The sequence below is a fragment of the Aulonocara sp. 'chitande type north' Nkhata Bay genome, linkage group LG7, assembly GCF_057382095.1.
Source record: "Aulonocara sp. 'chitande type north' Nkhata Bay isolate Kocher_YH1m ecotype deep benthic linkage group LG7, A_spYH_male_GT1.1, whole genome shotgun sequence".
NCBI lineage: Eukaryota > Metazoa > Chordata > Actinopteri > Cichliformes > Cichlidae > Aulonocara > Aulonocara sp. 'chitande type north' Nkhata Bay.
In genome coordinates, this window is record NC_141350.1 from 9,897,001 (window position 1) to 9,922,012 (window position 25,012).

Below are 25,012 nucleotides of genomic sequence, written 5' to 3' on the forward strand. Positions count from 1 at the left end.
GAGCAGAAACTTAGATGATCTACACTAGAAGTCTTTGAAGCCCTCAACACATTTTATATGTGGAAATTTTAGGTTTTGAAGAGAGGGTATCTTTATGGCATTAGCAGTAATACCTGTTTTGGTTCAGTCTGGGGAACATGCTGCGATGGTCTTTCATTACCACAGAGCAGCCAAACTGCTGTGGCAACAATATCAATTAAACAACATCCATCCCACCACGGTGTAGCAAGCAGTGAGCGGGTAACAGGGACATATTGGCACGTTGTTGGGCAGATGATGGGGCGCTAAAATAAACCCCAGATACGCTGTTAAAAATCAGGAGTGTATTACTGAAGATTAAGAACAACACAGGAAGCATTTCTCTAACCCACCATTTCCACAAGCATGCGTGGCAGCTTATTTCTGGGATTACAGATACCAGATGTGTAATAATGTGATGTAGACAGAGAAAGACAGGCAGTATTGTAAGTGATGCGGTACACTAAACACACCCTAGACATATACAGACCATGCAGACACACATTACATACGCATACACTATGGAGCCATCTATCAGACTGTACAGTTCTCTGAAAGCTTAGACAGCATTACTGCTAATAGATATTTAGCGTGTGCCTCCTCAGCAGCACAGGTAATTAACAACATAAGAATTACAGGGAGGTGTAAGCGAGTAGCAGACACACTAAAGACAAGTGACAAAAAAACGGTTGCACACTTGGCTGGCTGGAAACAAGTCATGGCCCGATCTCTGCAAACACCCAGTAAGGTCTTTGCTGCCTTCAGAGTTGCTCAGATTTATGAGTTGCCAACTGATTTATTAGTTGCAGCCTATCCCCTCTAAGGCTGTCTAAGGTTAAGGCTTTTTGGAGACACATGCTGCATTATTATGATTTTTCCCTGCACAATAACCTCTTCTTATATTTTTTGCTTTGCATACGGACTTAAAGTTTACTGAACTTCCCCTTCATATTATGTAAAAGGACTCAGTGATGTAGAAAAGCAACACTGTTACACAACTGAACCTTATTTACCCTTTAGCCTCGCACCAGTCTAGGCTACGTAAGTAATAGCTTCTGTACTGATATACAATTTCACCGAGAGGTGTGTTTGGTAGTTAGCTTTACATCTTTACAACCTGGTTAATAAGCGCGCTGTCCCTCTGGTACATTGCTCCCTGCCAATGAGGCATTGCTCCACAAGCAAACCACAGAGGGCACGCTATCAGACTGGAGGAAGTAGACAAGGCTAAATGACTCTTCTGGGATTAAACAGCTGGTCAATGTTACAACTCACTGACAGGAGTAGGAGCCTTTCTTCAGATGGTAACTGGCTTGTGTACCTGGCATGCTTACAACAAGTTTCATGAAAACCTCAATGGGACAGACCTGACAATGGCGCTGTTTTACGATCGGGGGAGACTTATAAATAAACACAAATTATAAATAAACACACTGGTTTAGACTGTTTTTGAAATGTGAACATCCAAATCTTTTTTTTTTTTTTTTTGCAAACAAGCGGAGGACTGGACTGCTTTTTAGTTCAGTGGAAAACTTAAGAATAACACTGTGATTCTCTGTGGTCCCACTAACAACTCAATGACCTGCAGAACATCCGCCTAACGGATGGAGGCAAGGACAGGGACTGAGAGAGAAAGAAAGCCAGCAGTTTCCTGATTTATGTGACAAAAGTTTGTTAATGACATCCACTTTTCTGACCTTTTTGCCAGTCTTGTTTCTTCTCACAAACGCGGTTAACACAGCCAATTTTTATCACTCACTCCTTATCCGAATATACCAACAAAACTCTTCACATAAGCACTACATTAAGAAATATTTATGTTAAAGCCCCAAGTTGTCTTTTTATTTTATTTTTATGTACTGAAAGAAACGAGAAGAGCAATAGAGAGGGTGGATGGATGCAAGATAGAGCTGAAACATTTGTATTTGTAAATTGAGATAAAGCAATGGAAAGACAGGTAAAAAGCTAGCCAGCTGTTGAATGAGAAAAGAAGACATGAGGAGCCAAGAGTGGAGAGACAGACAGAGTGACTAAGGAAGAGGAGCAGAAAAAGAAGTACCAATTTGAAAGGGAGGATCAGTTCTGGCAGAGTAATCAAATCAGAAAGTCAGCAGACCTATCCTTGGCTCTCCTCTCCATTTTCTCCTCTCTCTCCCTTTAGTGTCATCTCCTTTTCATTCCTTAGCCCTCATCTCATTTTTCTCTCTCCTTCTCAACCTCCCGAGCTTCTGCGTCAATCGTTCTATTCTCTGCCTGCTGTTCTTCTCCTGTTCCAGGGCAATTACTTTCTTTTGTCTTTCTCTGTTTCAGAGGAATCGAGTAATGGTCAGACCAAAGGGAACTATGGGAGGTTAGGAAGAGTGTAAGGAGCTCCTAATGAATCCATTTCAGTGTATCTAGCCAAGCCAAAAGAAAATAAAAAGAATGGCAAAAGTCAATATCATTAGCAATCAATGAAGACCTTTGGTATAGAAAAGAAAGCAGACCAGAGGAGAGTTGCAGCTGAAAGCTGAAAAAGGTAATGGTAAAAACGTAAATGAAAGAGAGGCAGTTTTTTTTAGGATGGTGCTGTTTTTATTCATTACTACAGAGAGGCTTGCTGGGAGAACTAAAGGCTAAAAGCAGAGCCAGGGTAATTGAAGCAAAGGTTTCCATTCAGGACTCGATCGAGTGGAACTGTATGTCAGGATTCAGAGTTTAAACAGGCACTGCAAATCAGTGCTGCGAGCGCAACCTATGTGCGCTTTTATGCATGTGTATGAGAGAGATCAGGGAAAGCATCAAGAAAGCACAGCGTCACCTACTCCTGACCAAATTTCCCTTCGTCAGCAATAATGGAAGTCACTTGGGACTGCAGACATCACTTCTCCCTAGCTGTAAGGAACTGATAGTCTGTAAAGTGAGAGGGGAGAAAGGAAAGAAAGAACTAGAGGTCAGGAGGAAGACACGCTCACCTGAACGAGGAGCTCCAGCTTCCTGTCGTCCAGCAGATGGACCTGACATCGCCGGCCCTCTGTCATCTGAGAAATAGAAAAAAATGCATGTTTCTTAATATACTTGTTTATAACAGCTCATCCAAACATACACCTGTATCCCACTATTCTACAGAACTACAACTCATGCAACAAAAATTTGGTACATTTCCAAATGACTCATATATTTTGCTCAAATTGAAAAACATCATTGTGCCTCTCATCAATAAGTACAGTATGTAAGCAATACCCTGCATGACAGGCTTGGAGTTTGCATGTGTGTTAGCTCGAGCCATAACAAGGTTAGCTGATCTAAATACACACAATGGGCCTTGCTCTGTTCCTCACGGACATTTTTAACATTCCTCCTTGAGCAGGAAATCCACTATCCATCAGAGGACTAGTGACCAAAGTGAGGGAAGCTGCCTGCTGACAGTGTTCACTGGAGTGTTTGTCTGTTTTGCTGATACCAGGTTTGCTGAATAGAGCTCCAAAAGAATGAATAATATCCGTCTGCCAAGGTCAGGCGTAAACAGTGAAGCAGGTGCAATGATGAAACAGTCAACTGTGGGAAAACACGTGTTAGACCAAATATTTTACACGGCAGACAAAGCCAAGCCGTCTCTGCAAACCTGCCCTAACATTTGCTACTCAAATACAAACAAATCCAGGACCAGGCCTTTAACATTCACTGCATAAACACTGCCGGACATTTAAAGCCATGTGAAGAGGCTGGGTCTCAAGTGTTCTGCATTTTTGGGTGTACGTATGTTTTTCAGCACATGTGGAGATCCTCCACGATTTCACAGGAAGCAGGGACCCTGAGGAACACAAACACCCTTTGGCTCCACCCACGCTTCCCTCAAATCAGGGAGATGGGGACTAGAGAGGTTGGAGGATGGTGTGTGTATTTGGGGGGGGGGAATAAAGAGACAGGGGAAACATCACCATTGTCCAAAACTCCTCTCAAAAAACAGATGCTATTAATCTGAACACAAGTATAACTGGTTTGTAACTCTATCAAGAGGATCATATTGGCCTCCTGAGGCTATTGTAATTTGGTAAGGGTGTCTCCTTAACAAAGTTAGCCTACTTTCTCACCATTTGTGCCAGCTTGCATCGGGGTGAGACTTTAGCAAAGAGACGATGGTACCAGAAAAAGTGAGGGAAAGAAGTACCGCAGCACTCATCCCAGTGTGAACTTCCCCAAATCATTACTGGTGGGCGTGTGTGGCTTCTAGTGTCTTTGCAGGGTTCAGCTTACCCTCCCCCTCGCCACTGATCCCCTGTGGTTTGAGGGTTTAGATTGGGTGCACCTGTGCACACAGTCAAGTGACACACAAACCCTTACATTTTCCATCCTTGCCCTTTGTTTTTATCCCCCATCCTCCTGTCCTGGAGTTACATTATATCTCTGAAAACACTATGTGTTTATACTGTACACAGTGATTTTAATTACTACCATAGCTGCTTAGTGGTAGGTTTAGTGGTGCAGATGCAACCAGATGTGAGCTGTACAACAACTCAGAGATGTCAAGCGCAACTAAGGTTGCTGTAAAGGCATAACATCGCATTAATCCACATATTTTTGCTCAATTACTCAGCAAAAAACTAGAGTATAATAATCAAACATTTAAAGTATCCTGTCTGCAGAACACTTCAAACTGTAATGTGGCATGCACGCTGTCACTGGGACTCAGCTTGAGGCACATGGGAATAGTGCAAGTCTTAATGTCAAGGTAACAAATCACTGCCCTGAGGAACAAAAACTAAGCAGCCCAATCTGGCACAAACAGATGGGTTTTGGCCACAAAACTGCATGAAAATAAATGTAATAAGTCTCTATTACAAGGTTGTTATCAGTAAAGAAGGCTGACAAAAGTAGAAAATGAGGAATTTTCAATATAACACAATCTAGCTGCACCATGAGCTAAATAATATACATTGTTACAAAATGTTTCTTCTTTACAATGCAACTCTTCTGAGAGAAACAGTGGCCAAAGGCACATGTGCTGCTGGCTGCATCACCTTATCCTGTTGTGTGATTCATGATGCATTCAACAAAGCAACATTTCTGACCCCATTAGTGGTCAGGTCTCAATTGGTTAACATGCATCCTCAAGCCTGACTCACCACCAAGAAACGCTGATATTTAAAGACCAGAGATGAAAGTGAGACATATACCACTACAGTGCTGTCTGAAGCAGCCATGTTCACAGTGTTTCATTATTTCTTCGCTGGGGCTGACAGCACAATTACACACACACACACACACACACACACACACACACACACACACACACACACAGAGAGAGAGAGAGAGAGAGTTGACAGTGATGCTTGGTCAGTATAAGCGACCGCAGTAAGGTTATCATTAGTTAGTACCTTGCAAATAAATGCTCACTGCCACTCACAGAAGCCGGCTCCAAGAAGGAGAGAAAAAACAAAAATAATAATAAAAAATTTTAATCCCAGAAAGAAATGAGTCGTGTTGCAGCCAGAAAATCCTCAAAAAACACCCGCTTTTCTGTCCGGCCTAGAGGATGAGGCACATCAGCATCCATGTTTGTGACCATTAGTTAACGTTAGTTGCGAGCTGGCCGTATAATCCCGTCTTCTCACGTCTTCGCCGTTCAAGCAAAAAAAATAAATAGGCGCTAATTAACGGCGACCGTGGAGCGTTTTTCAAGCGAGGCTTCTCTCTCATCCCTCCTTGTGGAAAGCACTCAGCTCCACGGTGCTAGTCCTGGACGACCAACCCCCGCCCACCCCCTCCCCACACCTTTCCCTACCGGCACCGTGCACAAACGGCGTGTGAACGTGCGGAACGCGGGAGACCGTACCATCGGTCGGCAACCGAGGGGGACGGCCGGAAGAAGCGGCTGACTGTGCTCCAGTCTGCCTTCACTTCGCCAGCTTTGCTTCTCGCTGTCACCGGAGTTGCTTCGAAAACACGGGAATAATGGAGGCAAGATGTGGGGGCGGGGAGAGGAGGGGGAATTTTCTGCAGCGGCAACTCGCAGCCATGAGAAACTGCAGACCTCTCTCTCTTTCCTGATGTGTGAGTGTGTGTGTGTGTGTGTCTGCACCCAAACATCTGTGTCTGCAGGACGGTACTGATACATAACAACGTAAAGTCTGCCTACTTTAAGAAATCCGCTGTGCAGGGGCAGGAGGAGTTGAGATTACCTAATATGAGTGATCACCTTTAAATCATCATGTAACAAGTGTATTGTGACAGAGCTGCACAAACCTTCAAATGCTGGTTATACCCTGCTAAAAAGCAAACAAGCAGAGGTTTCTGTCTAGACCCTTGGTTTGCGCTCCCTCTCTCTGCCTCTCCCTACAGCTTGTAGCTTCCTGTCTGCGCTTTCAAACACAAATCTTGCTCACAGGTTTGGCTTGCTTGAATGAATCCTGGCCCTTCAGTCCACTGCAGCCGTTGCACTGACTCTCTTTTTTTTTGTATGACCTAAATTGGGCACTTGTGTTCACCTTGCACGGCTGGAACAGCAGCCGTTAAAACCGCAAGCTGTTAACATAACAAAATCAGTCTGGTTTGTGGATCCATAAATAGATACTAAGATGTGCAGTGGAGGGTGCTTATAAAAAGTTTGAATGATTCAGCTATTCTGCCTTTTACAACAAGAAGCAGTCCCCGTGTTATGAAAACAGTGTGAGCACCCATGCACAGCAGGTATGCATATGTGGCACACCTTGTGTACTCGGTGTCATTCTGTTTATTTGAGTGAAATGCAGTTGTGCCATATGTGATTCATTGAAATGCTCTCTTCCCAAACATTTAGCAATATCAAGATGCAATTACATTTTATAAGCTTGGCTTGAAAAGCTTTCTTGCAACCACGGTGTATGCTGCAACCCCAAAATTCAGCTTAGTTTGCTAAATGTAGAGGGTCACATGAGAAACGAGGAGGTGTATCCTTTTCCCTTCTGCCGGATTTTTCTGTTTCTGGATATTTTTGGCCTGCTCCAGACACCGGAAACTGGCCTGTCCAACTTAAACATCTCCAGATGACTCTTTCTTTGGCATTAATACATACAGCCGTCCCCTCATTCTTTTTCTCCGGTCAAATTCACATCTCCGTTTATTGGTAGCTTCCTCAATTTGCTGTGATAAGAGTCCTGTTGTTTAACAGTACCAGGGAGAGTGAAAGAAGGGGGACAGAGGAGACTAGAAGCAGGATCCTGAACACTTACACTGCATGAGTCTATGAATGATTCCTCCTGCATGGCATGTCTCTGTAAAGCACTTTGAATCACCTTGTTGTTGAATTGTGCTATACAAATAAACTTGCCTTGCCTTGCCTTGCCTTGCCTTGCCTTGCATGGATGAAGCTGAACCACAAAAAAAAAAACATAAATAAAAAGGAGGGAAGAAGGGAAGCAAGGCAGGAAGGAACAATAACAGGCAACTGTGATTTACTGAGCCACCCTATCCAGTGTCCATGGCCCTTATCTTCCCATACATGCTAACCTCTCCATGACCTACAGACAGTATTGCCAAGAACTACAAAGTGAGAAACACTTGTAGGTGTAACATTTCTGGACCCTGACCGAGCCTTGTTATGGAGCCAGTTTGCTTCTATTCTGGGCTGGGGTGTGGCTGTAATAATGAGGTGCTGATTAAGTATTTTTCTGCAGAGTACCGATCCAAAGGGTAAAGATCTGAATGGCTGAGGTGGGTTTAACAGGGTAGAGTGGGGTTTTAGGGTCAGACAGGGAAACACAGCTGTTGGTCTGTGTTGGGAAAGGTAAGCTATGTTGGTGGAACCCAATATAAACACCGCTGAACGGTTAATTGAAGCAAGATGGAGAATCTCCTCAACCCTAACTGTGGGATGATGTGGTAGGCAATTAAGACTGACACACACACACACACATACACACACACTCTGTCTTGCTCCGTCTACCGTTGTCTGCTTCTCCCACATATTTATAGAGACAAAATAAACAGACACTCTTAAACACGTCACTTTGAGAGCAAGCATGCTGTGACACAAGCACTCCGATGATGATTTATGATGCTGAGATCATTACATCTCAGCAGGCTTTACGACTTGTCTGCAGTTTGAACGCAACAGCATCTACGTATGGTGTAGATTAGATTACAATGCAGAAGAAAAATAAAACATTGGGAATACAGTTTCAGTTCAGTCCAGTAGGTTATTAAAGACCTGATGGAAAAATAATAGCAGGGCCAAATCCTGTCTTCCCCCTCAAACTAGTGTTTCACAGAGTGGCAGAGTGAGATGGAGCAGGGAGGGTCAAGGAAAGGCAGCCAGGAATGTCTGGAGAAAAGACTGACCGTCGAGATCTGTTTTGTTTGTACAAGTGTGTATATGGGAGCGTGCGTGCGTGTTATTGTGTGTGTCTGTGAGCTCCACCCTCACTGCCCGTGAGTGACTTTGGGACTGAAATGTGGTTCCAGTTAGGGCGTTTTTTAAAATCAGAAACATACTGGCACTTCAAACAAACTGGGGATATTTTTGAAGCCAACGCAGCTTTGTTCTTATTTTACTACAAAGCTCCATTCCCAGACTTCCACTAAAAAAAACAAAAAAAACAAGAAAAACAAAAAAACCCCATCCCCCCCTCATTTTAATATAGAATCACAACTCTGACTAAAACTGACAGACGGAGACGCTTATGAATTTCAAAACCCACACGGGCACTTTTAGCGGGAACAGTAAAGACATTGGGAATAATGCTGTATAAAAGATTTTTGCAAGATCCAAACTTTTGTTGTGTTGAAGTCACACCAATCCACCTCTGCCTTCACATCTTAAGTTCAACCTCGCTGCCATTTGCACCCTTAGGAACCTCGATTCCAAACGAACTGAAAAGATAAGACTTTTGCCTTTTCTTGCTTCATGGTGAAAACTGCCAGAAAGCATTTCTGCTACACACACACGCACGCACTCAAGAAAAATGTACATTCATGGACAGATCAAAGTGTCATCAAAGGGTCTCTAAAAAATATGCACAATGTGAGCCAGTGGTTTGTGCTTCTTAAAAAGATTGTGTGGTTAAGAGAAACAAAAATAACACATGAAGACACAGCAATAGTTTTTTTTGTGCTGGTAGAGTTAATCTGAACATGCCTTGCAGTCATAACATTAAACTTCACCTTGTTCCGCTTGATTCCTCATGAAATTTTTCTTTTTATTCTTTGCAGATTACACACTGAAAGGTCACATTGCCTAATCCCAAAATAATGAAGTCCTTTCTTAACCCCCACCCCCTCCCTCCCCAATCCTTGCACACCTATGTTGTTCCTGTAACAGTCAGTTGTGTGGACTTATCTCTTTATGCTTAATTAGCTCCTCCTCCTCTTTGTTTCAAGCCCGTATCATCCTTCTGTTTGTCTCAGTTCTTCCATTTCCTTTTTTTGGGTTTTGTAAATCCTTTATATACATTTGTTTCAACTGCACTTTGTGGTTGAACAAAATTTTGGCCTCACAGACGTACACGTGTGCATGGGCGGCTCACTCACAGAACCAGCAGTTATATTTAAAACTCTAAAACAACACCACAGTCTCCTATGATTACATCCAAGCAAACAAGCACAATGCGGTGATACAGCGCCACAGTGCGTCAAGTATAGGAGGGAATGGCCGCAGGCTGCTTTGATTATTCAGTTCGAATTTTTTTTTTTATGAAAATGAGATGTACAGAAAGTGCCAAAAGGGCTTAATCCACTTTCTAAAGGTGGCTCCCCCAGTTCATGAGTCTTTTCATGTCTTCTCTTTTAGATGACTTTTCCCTGTCAGGTTTATTGGAATGGACCGTACAGTCTATCTGTCTGTCTATAGATGTACTGAGAGTGCCAGCAACCTGAAAGAAGAGTACAGAAGTTCAGGACAAATAGGTACGAGTGATGTCATGTCTTCTCAATGAAACACAGTCTCAGTGATTGCGGGGGATGATCTGAGAGGATGTGGACTGTCAGTGTTCACAGGGGAAGGATCTTTTACCCCTACACCTCCTCTCTTCATCTATAATTTAGACAATGAGAAATCACTATAGACCCAAGCGACCCTGTGTTCACTGATACTGCTGGCACTGCACTCAGAAGGACAGTGTGACGTAGAGAGGAGTGTGCGGTTCTGCACAGTATCCTTTGTATACAGTGTGTGTGTGTTTGCATCTGTGTGTACAACCCACTGAATTTTGCTGATCAATGAGCCTTCCTTGTAGAGCTCTTTTTATCTTTGCTTTCTTTGGCTTTTGTTTGGTGTCCCATAAGCAAAAACCAAAAAAAAAGGAAAACCCCGCATGTTTGTGTGTGCCCTCGTGGCGTAAACTCAAGGGCACTGAGTGCTGCAGAGCAGTTGAACCCATGTGGCCTCTATTCCCTGCCCTGTGACAAGATGGAATACCAAACACACTAATCATTTAGCAAGCTGAATATTAAACAGTGCTGTCTGCAAGTTCTATTTGTGTGTGTGTGTGTGTGCGTGTGTTTGTGTCCTAATGTATTCTACTAGCCTATTAAACATGTACCCTGAGACCAGAAACAGCAGGGGAGATTTTGGGGCAAAAGGTGCCTAAATCCTCTCTGTGCCTTGCTGATTTTGCCTGGTGTGTGTGTGTGTGTGTGTGTGTGTGTGTGTGTGTGTGTGTGTGTCCTCCAGGTCCAAAGACCCTCTAGGCTAATTAGGGAAACAGCCAAAGAACAACACCATTCAAAGCACTGGCTTTACAGGAGCTTGGTGAGCTTCCATCCTCATGATACTTCAGAGATTTTCAAACCACCCACTTCTTTAGCTGAGTGCATGGAAACATCCTGCAGTGTCAAGTGCACACACGCACACATACTCTCGCATGCACATAAATGTTTGACCGGCCTCACTGCTCCGTGCTTGCCAAAGTAAGATGCAAACAAAAGTTGCCATGGCAACGTTCTAGGAGATCTACTCTTGTCTGTCACTCAGTCCTGTGCCAGAAATGTAGGGCACTTAAAGGAGGAGGCAATGTCACACAATGGTCAGACATTGTAACAAAAATAGGTATGACTGTGGTGTACAAGTGTACAGCAAAAAGGCACGCAATAAAGGCTTCAAGTGATTCAGTGCAACTGATGACAGTGTCATGATGCCTGATGAAAAAGACAAGTGAACCCTTTGCTCTACCAAGCCACTATGTACTCATAATTTCACACATCTGCACCTTCACTATTCCAGCTCGCGTTCACAGGGAATTGGCAAGGGAAAAGGCTGAAAAGGGTTAAGGAAGACAGATTGGAGAAAAAAGGAGAATACATGAGAGATGAGCCAGGCAGAGAAATCGACACAACATATAGAAGAAGCTGAAAGCTATGAAGTTATGGGCTGAACAGGGTGCAGCCTAGGACATTTCTTCATCTTGCTTCAGGATCTATTTTGAGGTATTATAATGAAAAAAAGGGGAATGAAAAAGAGTTATCGGCCCCTCCACAAGTCCCGTCCTGCAGCCTGTGTAGTCAGTTTGAACTGTGCTCTATAGCTGGGATTTATCAATCCATAACTTTGGTTCATTGTGACTAAGCTCCATTATGACACACTTGATTCCTCTGAGGCAGGGTAGTGAAAAATGACCCAGCTCATCTGCAGGGAGAGCCCTTAGGCATTTGTGTGTGGTCTGTGCACAGGTGTGTGTAGTGTATAAATATATAAATATATATGGATGTGGGTGCAATTCCTGTCGTCCAAAGGGAATCCCGTCACAGTAAAGATATTGAAGGTTATCCATTTGTCCACTTTGCCTCAAGGAAATTGGCAGTCTGAAGGTTTGGAAAGCCTTTTCTTTCTTTTGAAAGCACCTGATTAAAAAAAACGGCTGTGGTATAGAACCTCAACAAAGCTTACCATTCCTAAAATCTAAGCTGTGGATGTATATGCATTCACTCTCATTCAGGGGCACAATTAGCTACTTTGGACTGGAGGAACCATTTCATGCCTTACAAATTTTCAAGGTAGTCTCTACTTTTTGTTTGTCGGCATTAGAGGAACTAGGAACCATCAAAGTTCTTGGAAACATTTTTTGAGGTCTTTCGTTAGCTCCTCCTTCAGCATAGACATAGTGCTTACTGTACACATGTAGTTGTACATGTGTTGATTTGTGTGGTGCTTACAACTGCATATATAATAACTGCTAGAATTCCTACTCAGCTGCTTGAGACATTCAGACACAGTGAAGCTATTTAGAGAGAAAATGAAGAAGATTAACTAACATTAATAATAAGATGATAAAAAACCACAACAATCATGGCTTAATGAAAGCTACCCTTGTCCACAGACTGGTAACATGCTGCACAAATGATTCATTAGTCGAATTCTAATTTCATCAAAGGCTCCAGGAGCCTCTGCCTCTTGTTAGTGAATCATTGTATACTTAACAATGCAAAAAGAAAATAATCACTTGTAATGTTACATTATATAACTTAAAATAGCACATTTGGGTGCTTTCAGCTACATGTCTTTTTTTTCCCAAGTCTATTATTATCACAAAAGATACAATCATGGCACCTTCCGGCTTGTTGTGAATGTGGTCTAGTTGTTGCTATGCCAACCATGTAGCAACAATACTTCATGTAAGTGTTCCTGCTAACTGCAAATGCAAACAGGCAAAAACCTCAGAAATGCATAGCGGTCTTGGTGGACCACCCCAGCAGATAGTTACTGTTTGGGGCGATACACTAACTTGTCAGATCTGAATGTTTTGGCTCAGGCAAATGTTGATATTTCTCTCATCTCTCCAGTTTAATACGCATGCAAAACTCTAAACCTCTTTTCAGTAAACACATGTGGACTCACTGTTAGAGGGTATAATATCCGTACAAACAGAGGATCTGAGAGTCCCTGAGAGGGATTTCCCCAGATATTTACCAGATTCTCGTAGTAATCCTCTGGGATTACCATTCTATACCGTGGCCCTAACCTTTGAACTTAAAACATTATAAGCTCTTACATCCCCAACACTAATGTCGTATTTAAACCAATCTCTTCATTCGCTGGAAGAGGACCACCTCCAAAAACCTTATATCATGTCCGTTCTGGCCACGATTCAGACACACTGAGAGGATTTAAAGGGATACCCGCCAGCTTTATCGAGCAGGCCTCTCAGCCTTGGCCCAATAAAACACTGACTAGATACTGCAAACATGTTCAACATCCAAATAGTCTCCAACATGGTAACTGATGCCTGGCAAAGTTATTTAAAATCAGACAGTCTTTTTCACGCACCAACGATGGATGGTTTTCCTTTAAAAAAAGTATGACTACCATCCTGTTCATATCCAATATCGTGCCTTAAACCAGAGAAATCAGATTAGCCCTTCTAATACTGTACAGCATGTGTGAAGATGTCAGTGTGCGCCCATGCATGTGCCTGTAATTAATTAAAAGTGAGAGGCCATCCTGTGAAGGACTCTGATATATTTTTACATCACCGGAGAAATTATAGTCTGGCACGGTTGATAGCTGCTAAATGATAATATTGCACATGGAGAATTAAATTGGAGAAGGGTGTTGTGCTTTAAATATTTAACATGTAACAGGGTTGCAGATCATAAGAAGCCTCATCAAACAACTTTAAAGCAACAAAATGTGGACAACGATTCAGTCTTTGATCGTGAATTATGATTTACAGAGTGAAATTATAACTTAGAGTTCAACTCCTGATGAATCAGTTCAGAAGAATTTTCCTTGCTTCAAACATGATCAAACAACGACAAGCTTCGCTCTCCTCCGCTTTTTCCTCTTCCTCTTTCACACATCCATTTACACTCACACACTGGGTATTTGATAAACCTGGGAATGGAGCAGTGGAAATGTTTTCCAGACGATCTATGCAAATAAGTCCTAATCCCCAGGGATACACTGTAAACGGCTTGAACCACCAACACAATCTACAGAGGGGTATTTGTGTGTGCATGTGTGTGCGTCGATGTAGGGATATCAAACACAAACACACCTCCAGCTAGTTGCCAACAAATTAGAAAATTACAAGTAAATAAACAAAGTACTGGAAAACTTTGGTACAATGTCGATTCTGGCCTTCCCATCCACGAACCCTTTCTGCCGGTTGTGGGAAAAGATTTTCTCACATACAGATCCTGACTTTGGCAATGAGAACAAAGACTGCTGCCAGACAGCCCTAGCGATCAGAATTCTTCAGCAGGAAGTCACAAGTTTAACCTCATCCTCTATCCAATAATTACTTGGCTGGAAAATGGGATAACGTTGGGAATAAGCAAGGACACAGAGATTTCGGATTCTGGACATTTGCCTGCCTGTCATAAGGTTATTTACCGACATCTGTTTCAGTAGAACACTTTATAAATTGACGATAAATTGAACATGAGCGTAAGAGAGACTTCACAAAGTAGGCTGATTACAATTGTGACCTAATTCAGGGGAGCTGCTGGCAATCACAGTGGATTCTTCCCAACACTGTACTTTGACTGAGAGCCAAAAGTCCACAAACAAAAGCAGTAACTGGACAGATACAAATGAACCAAGTCTAAGACAGAAGAAGGATTGTGTATCCTATATCTTAGGGTGCCGTTGCTGCGTCTCTGGTTCGTATCATAAAGTACTGGGACCACTCAGTGGGAAAGGAATACATCCAATACATTTTCTCACAGGAAACGGCACCAGATGAGTTTGGTGGGAGTAAACTGGCTTGGATTTCAGTGTAAAATATGAGGAGAGCCTACGAGCTAATGCACCATAAGAGTTACAACGAATATACCTTATGCGTGCAATCTTAAATATGCATAAAATGTTTCAGTGGTATTGTGTTGCTAGGAAACAGCTTGGATCAAAGTTTATTTGTCATGTAGGAGAACCAGTTTCCTGTCAGCATTGTTATTAGCAAGAGCTGTAACAGGAAGCAAACTGAGTCTATCTAGGATGTTTATCTTGTCAAGTCTAAAAAGCTCCACGGGGATGCCGAACACGCTTGCTAAACAAGTCACTTCAGGTTGTTATGAATAAAATGATGGCTTGGAGTAATTTTTGTGAGTTGTATTACACTGACTACAGGTTGATTAAAAGAAAAAAACAAAACAACAAACAAAACAACAAATCTTGCAGCTCAGGGGAAGTCCGACCACCTGCGTTTGCTATAGTCTTTACTGTTGCGTCTTCCCTGCGCAGGATATCCTGCCTTCGGGATGGGGTGGGATGATAAGAAGGGGGTTGGTAGGATATAAATGAAAAAAAGAAAAGGCACGATGTGAACAGCTGAAATTGATGCAAATTGGAAGCAGCACGAGAAATGACAAACAAATACCCTGAGACACTGTGTAACGCAGCACAGCCGAGCGCTGCCCTGTTGGTACTAACCCTGTTTAAGGGGTCGCATCACCAGAGGAAAAAGTGTGACTGGAGGCTGTTGAGTCAATATTACTCAGCCTGATGTATGGAAGTGTGAACACACAGCTCACAAGAGAAATAAGTGTACGTCTGTGTGAGCAAACAACATTTCATAAATGCCGTCTGCTGGTTAATGCAGCGCTACGGCTCCATCGAACGGGGCGATGATCCGCACAACACGCAGAGCGACGTTGGTGCGAAATCATCACCTTGACGCACAGTATTCCCAAATGGATTGAGCATGCTGGACTGCTGGTGATGCAAGCCTTCACTGGTCACAGTTGAAATGACTGCAGGGAGAAAGAGCTGAAAGGAAAAGCAGTCGAATTTTAAGTAGGAACAAATTTTTAAAAAGAAAGTTTGAGAGTAAAACAAGGCACGGCATGGTCCTGGGACAGGTTAGAGCCACGACTGGAAATGTTTTCCAGTTCAAGAGAAGAAAAAAAAGATGGAAAAGAAGTGTAGAAAGTGAAAACAGGTTGGTAGAAGTTAAGGCCTTGTCTGTGTCTATCATTCCGGCTCTCTTTCTTTCTTTTCCCCTCTCTCTCCTATTGTGTGTGTGCCAGTTGTGTGAGGCTGGGTATCTCATTAACAGTAATAGAGGAAGCCAGGCAGGGCGGCAGTGAGCCAGGGATATCCCCATCCCACAGTCTGACACACTGACCCCTCCTTCTCTGCTATTGAAACTCCCACCGCTATTAACTGCTCCACCTTGGACTGTACCACTTTTCCAGGCCAGGGGAAATATTGTTGAAAGGACTTCTCCAGAGGATGTTTAGGGAGCATTAAAAGAGCCCCTCCTGAAAGGTGCCTTAGTGTGGACCAGGATGGGGTTGTTAAGGATGGGTTAGACTTAGGGAGGCCTTGTTTCAGCTTCCTCTGATTGTGTTACCCTCCCTTAGGATGCTTAAACCGAGAAGCTACATAAAACCGCATTTGAAGACAAAAGTTAGAATAACAATCCAGATTATTCTCCTCTTGAGAATAAAAAGGGAATCGGAGAAAAAAGGCAGGAAAACGCGCATGCTGTGTATGTTTATCTTCGTGTGCATGTATGCGCTGATGAATTTTTGCTATGCAGTGTGCTTCTTATCATTTAGCTACAGGCCTGGTGAGTCTGTTGGGTTTGTCCTGGTGGTACCAGCTGCATACAGGCCAGGTGAGATGCTTGGGGAATACTAATGGGTCCATGAAAGCCCTGTGCATCAATTCAGACATGGTGACGTGAATACTGATCAAGCTTTTTGCTGAATCACAGCTAGACAGGCACAAGGCACAAAAGAAGCTGCTGCTTTTACACAAATAAAATAATGCAGACTAGAGAAAGGGCTTGCATTATTAAAGCAAATTGACACATTTAGAGAACACAAAGTTAGCAGGGAGTGAAATGTGAGGCAAAGGAGACAGAGAGACCAAACAGCTTACAAAATAGCCTCTATGTGTGTGTTTTTGTGTGCAAGCATCCCCCTTTTAGATGCCCATAGAAACACTTACCAGCTTAACAGCTTAGTTACCACCTCTTTAATACTGACCTTGGCAACGTAACTTCCTGTTGTGTATGCCGAGCACAACAAAAACAAAAGAACACTATACACAGGAACGGCTAAGTGAAAAAAAGTTCTATTCAGTACATAAACCTAGCAGGAACATAGCCATGACATCCAACCCAGTTCTGTCCTTCAAGCTTAATGAAACAAATCAGTCAAGTTTAACCCTGCCCTGTCTCTGGCTCCAGCCTTTGTCAGGACATACCTGGCCCTAGAGTACATCATCTGTTCCCTACTTGTCTTTCTTCTTCTGCCTCAAGCCCTTGACGCACAAGTGCAGAATCCTTCATTAATAACAGCTCCTTATTACACGGGAGGGCAGCATGTAAACGCAAGTATGTCTTAACAGGTGCACAATTATTTGGGATAAAATGTAGTGCAAAATGCTTACTGAGATGATTGTGCATAGAAATCTATCTGATATATATTTTTCTTTCTTTCTTTCTTTCTTTCTTTCTTTCTTTCTTTCTTTCTTTCTTTCTTTCTTTCTTTCTTTCTTTCTTTCTTAAATGTTTACGTTTTATGTGTATTGGAGGTGAATCCTACCTGATAAAGCGGCCTTGAAACACACCTGTGTGTGTGCAATAGATGCAGAGGCCCAGGAAGGTTCCTGGCATGCACGCGAATCCGCCGGATGGCTGTGGAGGTGAGAGTCCATAGCAAGCCCTGTCGAGTACAGACCACCTCATCTAAACCCAACAAGACAGCCTCCATCCCTAACTAACTACTTTGCCACCAGACGAATACACAGCAATATGAGTTTATATCAAAGGGACATCCACAGGTAGTGGCAATGAGATGGTATGATTAGCCTTTATTGTCCTCTTGATGCCACTTAGATCCAGTAGATAATACATGAGTCATTTGTAGAGGTAAGCCTGAGAGAGACAGGTTAACCCCAGTGTCTGTCTCCTCTCTTGTCCCTCTAGGGCCACTTGCTTCTCTGGGATTCACTGGAGTGATGCCTCCTCAAGGTCAAACCCTGCTAGTCCTTCTGCCCCAGTCCCACACAGCTAGTGTTCCCTGCTGACTCCTTCTCTCCTGGTCCTCCTCTCTTCCTGTCCCTTTTCTTCCCACTGAAGCAAAGCACCCTCTGTCCGTTGCTCTCAGCGTCACAAACACAAACATTCCCACTTAGGAAATGCAGCCGGTCTCTTAGTCTACCCGACTGGAGGTTGTTTTTAAAGCGATATGCACTCGAATACTGCAGCACACACTGAGGGAAACCAGTCCTCTCACTTTCTCTCTCACTGTCTCGGTTTTCAAGGAAAGAGGTATGTTTCTGTGGTAAGTCCATTCCTTTCAAACACCTGTTCAGACTGAACACTAAGTGTATGTTTTTGAAGGAAAAGAAGACTGGCACACATGATATACAAGGATAACTGCAAGCACGATACAGTAGAATGAATCACAGTAACACTGACATCTGGTCACTTGGATTTTTGCCAGAATGTTTTTAAAAAAGGACATATTTTTCCCCCAAGCCAGTTTTCCCAGGCTGGAGTATCCTGGTCTGACCTATCTAAGCTTTGAAAAAAGAAAAATGATGCCTGCTCCAACCGTCTGCTAGTCTTCGCCAACTCATTATCTTGTGAAAAAAAAAAGACTGAATATAATTCATTACGTCAAACTAAGTTGTTTATTTGAGTCAGAAATCCACAATGAATCTTACACTTGCTTGCATACATCCATTTGCAAAAATGGCCACATGGAGGCAATACAAACCCCATATATAATCTCTGCCAAGCAAGCAGCGCCTGTATGTAAATCCTTGCCAGTCTGTTATAAATTCTGGCTTAACAGCACTACTAAAACACTACAGCTTGTATGAGAAATGCTCACTATGTTACGTCTGATAGAAATGTTAAAGTAACTCTAAAATCAAACACACACATTTTTTTTGCCTCCTGCAGATCACGACTGGTTACAGAGAATTTTATTTATGGCAGTTGTGCTATTTAAAAATAACGTCTGCTGGTTTTGTACAGCCAAATGCTTTCATTTTTCCTACTTTCGTCACAGTCTGTCCTCAGAGACTTGATCGATATAAAAATTCAATAACTCTGTACAGTACAGTAATTCTTTGCCTTTTCTACCAAACCACCAATCTGACTGTGCGTATGTGGGGGGGGGGATTAAATGGCCTTTCGTAGCCCGCTCTGATTCATTGCGAGGCTTATTGATGCGAGGGTCATTTCTGTACTGCTGAGATAGTGTGCTTGTGTGTGAGACTTTGTGTGCATACAAATTATTGTATGACTTAAAGGAACCACAAACATATGAGTGGGAGGCTGTTGTGGTGTACATCGGGTTCAGAACATAACATAAGTAAACTTCTAAGAATCAGCTTACATTTACACCAACCATAAGCTCCAGAATACCTCTGCTTCCACAGCAATCATTTCCCATACTTCTATCTCAGGGTTTGACGTTGTCCTCTCAGTGGTGTCTTGAGAAACTCATGAGGAATGTGTGGTATTTGTGCAGTGTGAATTTTCCAAACTGACTGGAGACGCTCATCTCACAGTGACCGTAACTTACAAGGGGGTGTAAATATTTGTTTCGGCGAGGAGAGAAGAGGGAGGCTGGGTATGAGTGTGCGCTGTTCCCATGATTCCATGTGTTTGCTGTGTCCTGCTGAATCCTGGGAAAGGTCAGACAGCCACTGTGATGTAAACAGACACGGCCAACAGTGTCAGCTGGGCGGCTATCCACGAAGTAAGAAGACGGAGTGGAAAAGAGACTTTTTTTACATTCAGAACCGTGATGGACAAATTGAATTGACAGTTAACTAGTGAGAAAATCTACATAAGACACGGGGAAATCATCTGTCTGCTCCTCATGTATACATGTCTGGCCTCTTTACTTTCTCCTGTTTCTCCATCTCTTTTGGCCTCTTTCATCTCTCGTCTCTCATATCTCTCAGTCTTCCTTCTGCTCTCTGATTTTCCACTCAGGCGTGTTACACTAGAGTGGAGGCAAGGCAGAAAGAGCGAGTGAAAGAGAGAGGAGTGGAGGGAAATGGGTCACCAAAACTATAAATTCACAAGCAGATTCTCAGCTGAGGCTCTCTGGCACACAAATACCTTAAACGAGCTGTGCGCCGGAGAGCAAAAAGTGCACCTGACACTGACACGTTGAAACACTTTATGCAACACTGAACCCGACACGTGACTTGCATGGGTCTAGATTGCTTTGGATTTTTCTTTTTTTTTTTCCCAACATACAAAGACACACAGATCGATGTCATTGCAACAGAGCTCGTAAGTGACACATCCATATAGACCCAACCAGGAATTCAATTCTGATCAGTCTTGCTTAATGTGATCACATTAGAGGTGCAAGCAGAAAAATCAATAACATAAAGTAATCTGGCCCGAGAGACGGATGAATGCAATGAGCTTCTATATGTCTGCGTCTGTGAGAGTGAAAGAGTGCATGCTGTGAGCTTTAGTTTCACTAGTCCTGTGGGTGTTTGGAATAAATTAAATAAAAATATTGTTTACTGAGCATTTGTGCAATGAAAAACACCCAGTGATGACATGACATAAGCCTTTGAAGTATTGGGACTTTTATACTCTCTTAAGTATAGAAGTTGACCTAGTTCATGTGTTATATGCTCTAAATACTGTACACACATGCATTAAAGGGTGTTCACGCACATGCACGCACATATACACTCTCGCTCTTTCTACCTATCTCTCTCAAGCTAATCATTGTCTCCACTTTGCCTGGCAGATAAATATTAATGAGGATTACTATGTTACTGCAGCACACCCACGGGAAACCAAGAGCCTGCCACTCTCTCCTGCTTTCTAACCCTTTCCTGCTCCATCTCTCTTTGCTACTCCCACACGCCCACACACACACACACACACACACACACACACACACACACACACACACACACACACACACACACACACACACACACACACACACACAATTCAAACAACTGCCAAAAAAAGTCTGCCACTTTAAGAAAATGCCTGTCCCCCCTCAACTCTCTAGATTTCTTAATATGCCGTACAATGATTCACACACAGACTCACACACACATGCAAACTATGAATAAACCCCTTCATATGAGTGAGTCACAGACATGCCTCGGTTCTCATTGAGACGTGTTATCTCTGTCTAACAAAGGGCACAGATTGTGCTGGGATATTTAAGGAACATTTCAGGGGTCTCCACATCCTGTTTTGTGGGAGATGGAGTTTTGTCCCATCAGCCCACGATCATCTTTGTCTTTCTTCGGTGCTTGCCTAAAGAACATTATTGTGTTTCTTCCTATATCAGTTAAATGTCTTTATCTTTCGGTGTAAAAAAGGACCTGAGGTAACAAAAAATACAAAAATAAACCTGAATTGAATTTTTCCCCACTCTCTCTGTCTTGAGATGATTGTCATTTCTGTGAATAGAGAAGCAGATATAATGAAGAAATCTTACTGAGCTCTGCATGCATGTGGCAGATGATGGGAACACATAGTTAGACCGACTCACACACACACACACACACACACACACACACACACACACACACACACACACACCCCATCCATCTACTGGAAATGTTTTGGCAAAGGACACAAGACTCCACTTTCACCATAGCTACCCCGCTAGCAGACTGTCTCCATAGAGAAAGCATATCATCAGCAGCCTTACTGTCCTCAGCCTTCACTCACAGTCATAGGCGATCATCTCTTGTTTGATCTGTACAGATTTACTTTGAACTTGTATGCAGCTGCGCCATGTGTCTATCTGCGGGTTGATTTTGGACAGGCAATAAAAGACATGAAAAAAAAAAAATCATAGCCCAGAGTAATGAAAGAAACAGGGTGGAGAAGAGGGTGGGAGTCTCCCGTTCAACCCCCCTTTCTTCAGTGGCTCAATAACATTCTTCATTCTGAGCTGCCTTGGGGAGAAAAGGGGGTCCCCTTTCATGCCGAGCAGGGTGTGGTGCAAGAGGGGCCGTCACGAACCTTTAGCTCTAGTTATCCCCACCTCTTTCTTTTTTTCTCGCCTCTTTCTCCTTCTCTTTGTCTCTTTAATTGGACTGACTGACCACCGCTCTCTCACCTACAGTCCTGGGGGCATGTTGGGATCTCAGGAAATCAATACTGTAGCAAAGGAAAGGAGAGCTGTAGGGGCAAAAAGCTCAAAAGTCAGACTTTTTAGCAAACACGCAGAGAAATGATAAACAAATTACAGATATTTTGGGTGTTGTGTTTCCCTTTGGTTTCCATGTCAACTATTCAAGTCCTTGAATGAATTCTGACTCTAATGTCCCGGCAATTAGATCAGTCTGATGGGAAACAAGTAAGAGAAGCAAGAATGCCAGAATCCAGCCCTGACCTTCTCTGTGATTGGTCCAGACAGGATGTTTAAAGGTAACAAGGATCGATTAGTATTCCTGCCTTAAGTCTTGCATGGCTGCTTCTAGCTTTCAGCCCTGTAATGGTAACTGCTGTCAAGTTATTGTCTGTTTGGATTCCTGTTTAGCTCATGAATGTTTGTTCTGAACATGTGTATATGTGTTTGTGTGAACTTCTCCTTCTTTGACAGCGATCCCCCCCTCCCACCTTCATGCCCTCACTCCCCTGCAGTGTTCCCGACAACAACATGTTTCCCCGGAGACCGATTCAATCTCCTAAAATCAGAAATTGCACACAAACACTCGCACAGGCACAACCGCCAGTCCTCCCTCTCTCCTCTTTGTTTGTTTGGGTTTGGCTTTGTTCTTAATTTCACAGATAAAAGCTGAGCAGCTTTACATGATAGCAAGATAACAAAGGCAGGAAGATAATCCTAATTCAGCCAGCTCACAGAGGTAATCTAAACTGAAAAATATCCCCTCAAAGAAGCTGTTTTTTAAAGCTGTCAACACCAACTGTGCAATTTCTCACCACAACATCATGGTGTCAATACCATAAGTACTTCTGTCCCATTTTCACACTAATGCACAGAGGCAGAAGAAGGATGACGTCATATGTAAAAGACCTGTAAGCAACAATCGCATGTGACAGACAACAAGATGCAGAAAACGTGTAACACAAATGGAAAAAACCCGAAACACAATCAAGTCCAGTTAACAAGGCATGTTTTTTTTGTTTTTTAATATGTCATAGATACTGACTGGGAACAAAGATAGCTAATTAGCCACTCGTCCATCACAAGCTACTGATGCAGACGTGACGTGACACGATTCATCTGCATTAGATTAGTGACAGGGCACAGATGAAAAGGTGTGTTTTCACTCTGCAATTTGCAAGTGAAAACGCACCTTTTGGATCAAGCTTTAAAATATATTTCAAGTAAGTTCCCGAATGGTTTGGAGCAAAGTGTATAGCCAGTGGGGATCCATACCCATTAACGTGTGCTTTTTAAATGGGAGACGCTGAAGGACATGGAAAAACTAGGTTCCAAGTATGTAAAATGCTTTAGCTATATTTAAGCTGTCAGTAATAAAATTTCCACTAGAACCTTTCACTTGCTTAGTCAGGTCATATATACATACTTATAAGCAGATTTCTTTCTCTTAGCCCTCTAGCCATCTTACGTAGTTGTATAAGATACAGATGGAGTAGAATGAGTTGTCTAACATGACAAGTCAGAGCAGGACATAGCTGCAGCTGTGAATAGAAGTGAAATCATTTCAGTGGCTCAGTAAGACCACGGAGAGAGGAAAAGTCATTAACCAACAGACAGTCAACATTTACAGAGCGTCGCGCATAGAAACCGGCTTGTTCACCTGTCATCACTTAACAGATAAATTACTCAGACAGTCTGGTGATTTAAAATAATTTTTGTTGACATATTAAACGCTGTGTTACCTGTTTTGTTTGACTCATTACTATTTTTCATAAAAAGTGACGCAGTCACGGCCTCCCACATCAAGCCAGTGATTTTTTCCGGTGCAGCAGTACAAAAATGTGACCGAGTTTATGTAAACCACAACAAGTAATCCCTCTTCAGTCTGTCTGCTCACAGCTGGTGTTAAGGAAAAAAAATGGGAGGAAGATAAATGGAATTCAATCAAGAGAGAATGTGTGTGAAAATCTGCTTTTCTCCGTTAATTAAGGTGATTTGAGCGAGGGTGTCTGTTAGTGGCTCCAGCCAATCATCAAGCAGCAATTACATTTCTGAAAAGGGCAGTGAATATTCAATTTCCTTCAATCAAGGACTGTTACGAATGCCAGATAGATTCAGACAGAAGCGATCCACCCAGGAGCTTAAATACCAGCATTAATAACACATAATAACACAAACTGAGTCTTAAGATGATAACTTGAATGCATCATAGCTATAATATAGTGTCTGACATGCTCCTGCCTCTGATCTCTTTCACTTCAACTGTATAGCTTATCATCAACAAAGAAACCAGGTTGCATTTTATGTACTGTGATGATGCAGCGGTGGTGTGTATATTTAGGCTCATAAAAACGAAAGCTTTTCCATCTAATTTATGATAGCATGTGCACAGCATGTGTTTTCTTGCGTGTGCTGGTGTATATCCTCTGCTCAGTGAAAGCAAGAACCACAAAGAAAGTGGCGATTCTCCAAAGGCCTCGTGGCATTTAGGAGTCCCAGCCACTCAAAGAGGCACATTTATGAGACCAAAGTCACCTCATAGCGAGTGAGTAGACTGAGATCTGAAAAGAAAGATGAAATTCCTTTCAGTATCATCATGCAAGCAGATTGTGATTGTTGGAATGCAAATCTGGAAGCTCTATATCTTCGGTTCGCACGTCACCTGAACACACACTGTACTTAAGTGTGATTCACTTAATACCAGTGCATTCACTGCATGAAAGAACGCTGACACCCATCACAGAATGAAAGCACAGCTGCAAACCTTTTTTTTTAAATTTCTTAAAGAAACATGACAATTAGGAGTAAACAACTTTGCTGAGCACCAAAAGACATGAATTACATGGCAAGTTACAGCGTGTCTTTACAACTGACACAAGGGTTAACTTTGCACAACACATTCCATGTAGCTGGGAACTATTATCTCCAGCCACCAATCTCCACCCACCGCACACACAAACACGTAAACACAAGCTTCTGGTGCCTTGCAGATGAGCTGAACTGT

At 42.7% G+C, this 25,012-nt stretch overlaps 1 protein-coding gene across 10 annotated transcripts in view; it reads right to left on the reverse strand.

Annotated features, from left to right (window-relative positions):
• The window catches only part of frmd4a (FERM domain containing 4A), a 97,730-nt gene that overhangs the window by 29,175 nt on the left and 43,543 nt on the right, over window positions 1–25,012 (reverse strand). For 5 of the 10 annotated variants that reach the window (XM_086298460.1, XM_086298461.1, XM_086298459.1 and 2 more), the window contains exon 2: window positions 2,973–3,038. In XM_086298460.1, the coding sequence (XP_086154586.1) occupies window positions 2,973–3,038 (66 nt within the window). Of the gene's footprint in view, window positions 1–2,972; window positions 3,039–5,375; window positions 5,733–17,463; window positions 22,473–25,012 lie in introns of those variants that run through there. The other 5 variants (XM_086298455.1, XM_086298453.1, XM_086298456.1 and 2 more) reach the window with 3 other exon arrangements.